Source organism: Astatotilapia calliptera, chromosome 7 (genome assembly GCF_964374335.1).
Source record: "Astatotilapia calliptera chromosome 7, fAstCal68.1, whole genome shotgun sequence".
NCBI lineage: Eukaryota > Metazoa > Chordata > Actinopteri > Cichliformes > Cichlidae > Astatotilapia > Astatotilapia calliptera.
The window spans coordinates 20,211,752-20,219,733 of NC_137428.1; the positions used below are offsets into that span (position 1 = coordinate 20,211,752).

The 7,982-nt window shown below is 37.9% G+C and overlaps 2 protein-coding genes across 2 annotated transcripts; one reads left to right on the top strand and one right to left on the bottom strand.

Moving 5' to 3' along the window:
• Positions 1 to 2,127: 2,127 nt before the first annotated feature.
• Positions 2,128 to 4,598, bottom strand: nxnl2 (nucleoredoxin like 2). The gene is made up of 2 exons (XM_026173512.2): positions 3,976 to 4,598; positions 2,128 to 3,137 (listed from the first exon to the last, which is right to left on the bottom strand). Exons 1-2 carry the CDS (start codon positions 4,275 to 4,277, stop codon positions 2,969 to 2,971), a joined length of 471 nt encoding a protein of 156 aa, XP_026029297.1. The 5' UTR covers positions 4,278 to 4,598; the 3' UTR covers positions 2,128 to 2,968.
• A 692-nt stretch (positions 4,599 to 5,290) lies between these two features.
• On the top strand, positions 5,291 to 6,868 carry gng10 (guanine nucleotide binding protein (G protein), gamma 10). Its single transcript, XM_026176906.2, has 3 exons — positions 5,291 to 5,667; positions 6,474 to 6,601; positions 6,699 to 6,868. The coding sequence occupies exons 1-2, from the start codon at positions 5,587 to 5,589 to the stop codon at positions 6,597 to 6,599; spliced, it is 207 nt and encodes a 68-aa protein (XP_026032691.1). The 5' UTR covers positions 5,291 to 5,586; the 3' UTR covers positions 6,600 to 6,601; positions 6,699 to 6,868.
• The last annotated feature ends 1,114 nt before the right edge of the window (positions 6,869 to 7,982 follow it).

Sequence of the window (7,982 nt, forward strand, 5' to 3'; positions counted from 1 at the left end):
TAGGGTAACTTTCCCCATTCCTTCCCCTCAAGTTGTCTTGTTTGCAGTACAAAATACTGGCGTTCTGTTTGCGAAAAGTCTCATCATGCTCCTCTGTTAGTCGTCCACTTACTTCTTTGTGCCTTAAGTCATGTAAAAATCAGTTTAACAGTGAAAGGTTGGAGGTTTTTTCAAAGATGAAATTATGAAATATTTATCAAATCTCACTGTACATTAACCCCCACATGCAATGTCTACTTGTTTAACTTTACCCTTACTATTTTTATTCCGTCCATTCAGTGAGAAAGACATTGTTAGTTGCTCTCTGTGTTCTGTGTGTTTGGAAAACCAAAAAGAGTTCGTATTGCTTTGTTTTTCTTATGATATTGCTCAAAACAGGAAAACAATCTGTATATTCCTGGCACTACTGTAGTTTTTTTGTTTTTAAACTCAAGAGCTCTGATAATACAAAAAATTTTTTGTCTACATTTTCATTCATCTTTCCATGTATACCTTTCTGGCCACCCTATTATATAACTCTTAAGAAAGCTTTCTCCCTATCATGTAATTATTAATCTTACTGACTTGCCTCAGGTTTTTAAATCCGACAACTTTACTGATTGATGAATAATCTGAATGACAGCAGGTTAAATCTAGCAACAACCTTTGAGGGGGGGGGGGGGGGGGGACTATATATATATTTTTAAACAAGTTTTATTTTGAAGGTTATGAGCGGAAGTCAGACAGCTAATGTGATCAACTTGACCCCGATGCGCTCTCTCCGTGCAGGTCCGCCGGTCCGCCCAGCTCTCCGCCTCCCTCCCTCAAGGTCCTCTCATAAAGACAGCCTTGTTACTCAAGACACCGTTACAGCAGCAGGAAACACTACTGCCTTTCATTTGTAAGGCCAACAAGAAGTCCAAATGTGTAGCCCACATCTTCATCTACAAGTGACCCGAGGGGCTCTCTGAGGACCCAAATCATGTGACAGGCACGGAGCAAAAACTGTTGTCTTTGGAGTAAAAATGTAGTTCTCTTGTTGAGTATCGATACACAGCGGTGGCGAAGTACTCAGATACACTTTAGAAACATAATCTGCATTAATATACAAGTTATTTATTCAATTTTGGATGAGCAAGTAAGTAGAAACTAGAGATATCTAATAAACAGAAGAGTCCAGCGTTTGCCTCTGAACTTGAAGGAATTACACACTTAGATGTATATCCTTGGCTACTTGCAAAATGTTTTAACGGGTAGCCTACAAGAAAAGTTACTTTTCGTTGCCATTAGAGGACCAGGAAATGAGTGGCCTTTACACGCAAAGGACATAAGGATTTTATATGAATGAATAAAATTCATCCGCACTGCCTTATAAATAGACCGAACAGCGGTAAATAGGGTCCCATGCCGGTGGCTCTCTTTTTAATAACTCCTCAACACGATCAATAAATACTCAGACATTACTCAGATCTCTCCCACTCGGATGAAAAATCAATTGACCGCGATAAGCAGATAAATGTGAAAACACCCTTTAATAAGACGAAACTGAACCGTCAGTCTTCACACTCATAAATGGTGTTGCAGCTACACCACATGGCACACCGTGGAAATGCACCGTCTTCATCCTTTTCCCCAGAGGAATAATGATGCAAACTGCAGTATATTTTAACAATAAATAATCCATCTAACGTGGCAGTTGGAGTTATGTTACCTTGAAGACTTGCATCAATAAACTCAGATCTTTTGGTCTGCACAGTCCTCTGAGATTTGACGAAGGTCCTTGAAGAGACGCTGGATGCTCGACTCAATTCATCTCAGAATTGAGATTCTGGTCTTGTCTTCTTTTTAAGAAGCAGACAAGACCTGGAGAAGATGGCCCGCGCACACGCATCATTATTCACCAGGTCTGTTGGATGCTTCGTGCACAAAGTGATAACAGCTGTGTCAGCGCACACGAGGGAAACAGGTAATTAGGACCATGCGTGTAGATGTGCCAGCACGATGGAAACAGATCCTGTGGGCTTTCCACAGTTTAATGAGGCAAAAGGGAATCACTCTGTTTGTTCATCAAACAGCTCTTCAGCACTACAACACATAATCAAACCTTGAAAAAAAATAGTAATAATAATCATAATTAAAACAGAATAGTTTTCTTCTATTAAATTTTTAATAATAGCCCATCTTAACAACTCATTAAAAACAGAATATAAAAATATACAGGCAGCTTGAGATAGAACTACATTTATGTACAAAGGTGAGTAATATAGAAACAAAATACATATTTAACAGAGGCAAAGTCTGGCTAAATGTTTGAAGAGCGCATTAACTGTATACATGTACTTTAACGGCAGCAGCTGGCTTGAATTAGTCACATGAAATGGTCAATTTCTCTATCGGACGTGCCTGAGGGTTTATCGTTAATGCATAGGATGACAGAAGATCTGCGATTTGAGAAGTTTCTTTCCCACTACTTCACAATTGTTCTTTACCATAGATAAAGAGGTGTTTCATCAGCTACCATTTCTTACCATTTCAGGTATTGGGAGTAAAAATAAGAGCGCTGCCCTCGTCGTGGTTTGGTTGTGCAGTCAAGCCTTTACATTACAGGCAGATTTCACATCCAGTGGCAAAAAGAACTGGATGAATCCAGTCTAATCACTGACGGTGTCATTATTCCAACTATATGGCCACTACACTACAAGACTGACTCCTTATGCCCAAGTAATAACTGCAAAACCATCATTAGACCAGCTCTTAAGAATTACTGGAATCTAAATACGATTATTCTTTCTCATGTTTCATTGAAATTGCATTTTTAACTACTGGTGTTCGACCTCTGACGGGAAAATGGGCAGAAGATGAATTAAAAACAAGCAGATCTTCATCTAACAGAAACATAAGCTGTCCGGTGATCTGGCGACCTGTCAGACGGCTACACTGAAATGGAAAGCAGGAAGATTTTATTAGCTTCGTTAGACCCTCTATTTTCCTAACCCTTGAAGTTCTGAAAGATCTCAGCAGCGTCCAACCAGGACCTGAAGCAGGCCAGGCCCCGGTCTCGGATCTGTTTCCTGCCCTTGTCCGTGATCACGTCGCCGTTCTCCTTCACGATCACCAGTTTGGGCACTGCTGTGATCTTGTAGCGATGCTTCAACTCACTGCGAGAGGACAAAAAGACAAAGAAGCGCCTTTATTAGAAAAAGACACTTCTTCCACTGTAAAGAATCTATTATACACTTGATAGTTTTCCATGAATACATGTGAGATTCTTGCACATAACAACGCAGTTTGATGGCAACTGTGGCTACAGATATCTCACAAATTCAAATGTTACAAATAAAAGATGATTACTGGCTGCAATTAATCAACACACCTAAACACAATGTAAGAAAAACAGCTTCACTTTGCTTAGATACAGCATTCAAATGCTGCTAACTTAATGGCACATGGATGTTTTTATGTTTGATGTTTTTATTTCAATACTCATCTGCTTTGCTGAATATATTTAAATCACACTACTGGTATGGTTAAACAGAACATTCAAAGAGTCCAGTTTTAACTTTGGGAAGAAAAAGAAATGAACAGAATAGCTGCAACTCCATCCAAGATTAGAAACTGAACAACTTGATACTCGACTTTAAAGTAGCTATGTAATAAATAAATAACTGCTTTTATTTAAGAAAAAAATGTTTGAGAGAAAAGTTTGCACTCACAGGTGTACGGATCTGACTTTGATTTAGTCACGCAACCCTCCAATAACTCAAATCACGTGATCTGGAAATCAAAATAAACAAATAAAGGACACTTTGAAGAGAACACTCTGGACTTGATGTCGCTTAAACCTAATCCTCGACAGTGACGCGCATCAGCGTTTTACATAAGCTGGATCACTGCCTAGTAGACTGTACAGACTGCACTGTGTAGGTATAAGATAAATAAAACACCTGATTATGTTACGTTAAGTTCAAATGTGAAATATTAGATTATGAAACTCACTTTTTGTAATCATCCGTCCAAGGCAGAGCGAGCCAGTCTCCGTGCATGTCGTGGTAATATTCAACCATGTCATCGGTTGACTTGTCAGAAGACACAAAAACTATTTCAAACTGAGCCGGAGGATCCCTCTCCTCCACCAGCTCCGTGTAGAAGTCACACAGGATTGGGGTAAAGTCCCGACACGGCGGGCACCATCCCGCGGAGAAGTAGATCCCCACCACCTTGTTCCGCAGAGCCTCTTCAGGATCCACGAACTCTCCGTCCTTGTTCAGGAGTGTGCGTCCGGAAAATACCTCCACCATGTCTGCTGAAGTCCGGCTGCTTTGAGTTTTGTTCAGAGTTTCGTTTAGCTCATATTTGTTGCCGAGTTTTGAACACAACGCTCAGAAGTGTGGACTCTCCGGGGAAGTTTCCGTTTACCTTTCCGCAAAAGTAGCTTACAGCCAATCCCGATAATCACCTGCGGACCAATGAGGACGCAGAAACCGCCGTAATTCATTAGCCACGTGGGTAAAACACACGCGCGCGCACGTACACTGCATTAAGAAGCAGTCAGTTAGCATAGTTGTCGTAACTACTCCATAGCGATAGGTAAAGCACGACGTCTCGTGACGCTTTCCGGTATCGGTGTACGCATGCGCAAAGCTATAAACTAGACAACGTTAAAGAAGTTTAAAAATCACATGTGCGTATGTGTGTTGAGGTTAATTATGATCAAATAGCATTAAACGGGGTATAATTACTCATCAGTAAATTATTATAAACTTGTTTATACTTCATCTCACTTCTCAGTGTCTTCAGTGTAGTTTTGAAAGCTATTCATTAATTTTACTTTTTATTTACATGTTCGAAACAAACGACGAAAATAGAGTATATTTTAGTCTCAGTACTAATGCATACAAGCAACGCTGACAGAAAAGGATAAATCATTTTCACAATAGTAATAATTTATTAAAAGAGCTTCTGTATCAAAAACAACAGAAGGGAGAGAAATTTAAAACACAACAGAGGAAAACACGAAACAAAAATGAAAGGATTCATTAATAATGTCACTAATGACATCATCTGTTATAACAGAGATGTACTGGATAACATTTTATGTAAACCTTTATGTACATAAAGCTACTTAATACTAAGCCTCATTGGGGGAAAATCATTAAAGATATTTAATGGTAGATTCCAGATGTATTTGTGCCATATTTGAGAAAAGCTATATTTTATAAAACCCATATCATTACTCCTGGGGGGGGGGTGTTCAATTGTATCTCTAAGGAAACGCACTATTAAAATGACTACAGTCTTTTTTGAATATACTAGTACTTTTAATCTGGGTGAATGGAGCTTGAATTCCCTTTTAAAATACATCTCTACAACACTTTTCTATGAAGTCTCTAGTAGTACACAGGGAGGTCAGTGTGTTTGTATCACTCCTTATTTCTTCAGCTGAGTGCACTGAGGTCATTTGGAAAGAAACCCGGCCACTCTGTTCCTGTCCAGCATTTGCTGCCCATTAGTGAAGGCAACTGCAGAGAGCAAAAGACTAAAGAGACATCTTTTTCCCCCTTTTTCCTTCCCAAGGACTTTTTCTCTCCCAAAACAATTATAAACAACATGACCTCCAATTCCAATTTATCCAACATGCGACGGCTGGTAGAACAACTGAAGCTTGAGGCCAGTGTGGAAAGAATCAAGGTAAAACTGGCATCTTTACAGAACACGACTGCTTGCTTTCTACAAACTAGCTTTTGTTGATTGATGTAACTATTTTGTTTAATATGTACATTATGAATGTTGGGAAAGTGCAACTAGATTAATTTTAGAATAAGATTTAGAATAAGATTGTTTAATCTATTTTATTTAAAACACTCAGTGTACGGTATTACACTACAGAAAAGTCACTCTGTATAGTTTAATGAATACATACATGCTTTAGATTAATATAACACACACCATTAATTAATCATTAAGTCAAAAAATTATTTTTAATGCAAAAACTCCAAAAAGTTCAAGATTTCTGATTATAAATATAAGCTGCATTAGCTTTTTTACTACTAAGTTCCAATTTATTGTGAATAATTTTAAGATTTGGGTTATTTACTAAGTATTACTTAATTTAAAAAAATAAACTGGGTAATCAGTATATTCAATTTAAAATAGTGCCACCTCAACTACAACCCTAATAATCTATAAATGTATTTAACTATTTATAATTTTGTATTATGTATTGTATTACTATCACTGTATTCTGTATTATAAGCATTATATTATCTTATGAATGTTTTAGTTTTTTTAAATGAAGGAATTTATAAATTTGTCAAATCTGCTCTTGTAAATGCTAATAAAACTCTGGGTGTCAGTTACACATATCAGTTTTTGGTTTTGCACAACCTAGAAAACAAAAGGCCTGCACTTGATTTGTGTGTGTGTGTTTTTTTAATCCTTTTATGTGAGTTACAAAGTTGTACCATCTGAGTGTATTTTTATGTTTCTGCTTCCAGGTGTCCCAGGCAGCTGCAGAGCTCCAGCAGTATTGTCTGCAGAACGCAGGAAAAGACGCCTTGCTGGTTGGAGTCCCCACAGGCAGCAACCCTTTCAGAGAACCACGCTCTTGTGCCATAGTGTGAAGGTCAGGGTCCATAAAATGTGCAGCTTTGTTTCTTTGTAACGCCTGTTATTACGTCTCGATTTCAAATGTGGAATAAAAGGTTTTGCACCTTTTGCAGTGGAAGACAAAGTGGATACAAGTGGCATCCCACTCAAAGAAGATATTAATTTTGCTTTGTTTTTTTAATAGTGTAATAGATTTTAATTTCATGTTTTTCTAAAAATGTTTTTACACAGTTTTGTAAATCATCAATTTTTTGGTGAAACACATTAAAGCACATCCCGTGAACGTACAGTCTTTTCAGTTTTTCTTTTAAATTGCTTTTACAAAGTGCTGTGAAAACACCATTTCTGCACCAAACAGTCTTACAGTGATTATCTGTAAAGCTTTCAAAGCGGATGTTTGTTGCTGAGCTCTAAATTATGCCTTGGAATCTCGTGGCGTCTGCGCTTCCTGATGTTCAGTCTAAGTCAGGAACACAGCCAGAGAGAGGAAACTGGGTCTTCCTGTTCAAAACTGCAAAGACAAAATGCCACTTTTCATTTATCCTTTGAGCCTTTTAAAACTTTTTGGATGTTCCAACTGAAGAGAATGCTTAGATAAAATAAAATAAATGCACTCTGTGCAGAAGGTGCTTTACAAACTATATAAAAACCATGTTGTTCATTGTATTTGTGCGCGACAGTTTACATAAGTCGTTGTCTGTTTAGTCAGTTCATTTGTATATTTTATTTTAAAACAGAACTTCTATTTTTTTATATGTCTACATTGTTCAAGAAACTGTTTAATCTCCCTAAAACAAGTCTAGCCAGTCACGAGACAGCTCTGCCTTATCACTTCCTTTTCCTGTCGCTGCATGGGCGAGTCTCAATAGCTCTCCTGTCATGATGCCTCCTTTGCTAGCAACCTTTGCTCTGCAAACAAGGCTTTAGCGGTTTCTGCAGATGCTTTAAATAAACTCCTAGTTCTCATTTCTCGTGTATCTTTGCAGTTTATTTAGGCAGAAGTCTGGATTTCAGAGTGTCAGAGAAAAAGGATTTAAGACACTATTGTCATATGTAAGCATGTATTTACAGTCAGTGTGTAGATATATGTTTATATAAAAAAAAGAAAATAAAAATAAAATGGGTGTTAAGCGCTGAGCTTTAGAAGTGCTGGTAATTGTTTTATGGGCAAGGATTTCAGTCTGTAGATGTGCAAAGCTGGTAGAGACAGACCCTAAAAGACTGGCATCTGTAACTGCAGCAAAAGGTGGTTCTACAAAGTATTGATTCAGGGGGCTGAATAATTACGCGCACCCCACTTTTCAGTTATTTATTTGTAAAAAAATGTTTGGAATCATGTATGATTTTCGTTCCACTTCTCACGTGTGCACCACTTTGTGTTGGTCTTTCACGTGGAA

What these genes read in the sequence shown, in the direction of transcription:
- nxnl2 (XM_026173512.2), bottom strand. Translation starts at nt 4,277, where the DNA reads ATGGTGGAGGTATTTTCCGGACGCACACTCCTGAACAAGGACGGAGAG. An exon ending in TGGACGGATGATTACAAAAA is followed by an intron (nt 3,138 to 3,975) that starts GTGAGTTTCATA and finishes GTCCTCTCGCAG; the next exon opens with TGAGTTGAAGCATCGCTACA.
- gng10 (XM_026176906.2), top strand. Translation starts at nt 5,587, where the DNA reads ATGACCTCCAATTCCAATTTATCCAACATGCGACGGCTGGTAGAACAA. An exon ending in CCAGTGTGGAAAGAATCAAG is followed by an intron (nt 5,668 to 6,473) that starts GTAAAACTGGCA and finishes TTCTGCTTCCAG; the next exon opens with GTGTCCCAGGCAGCTGCAGA.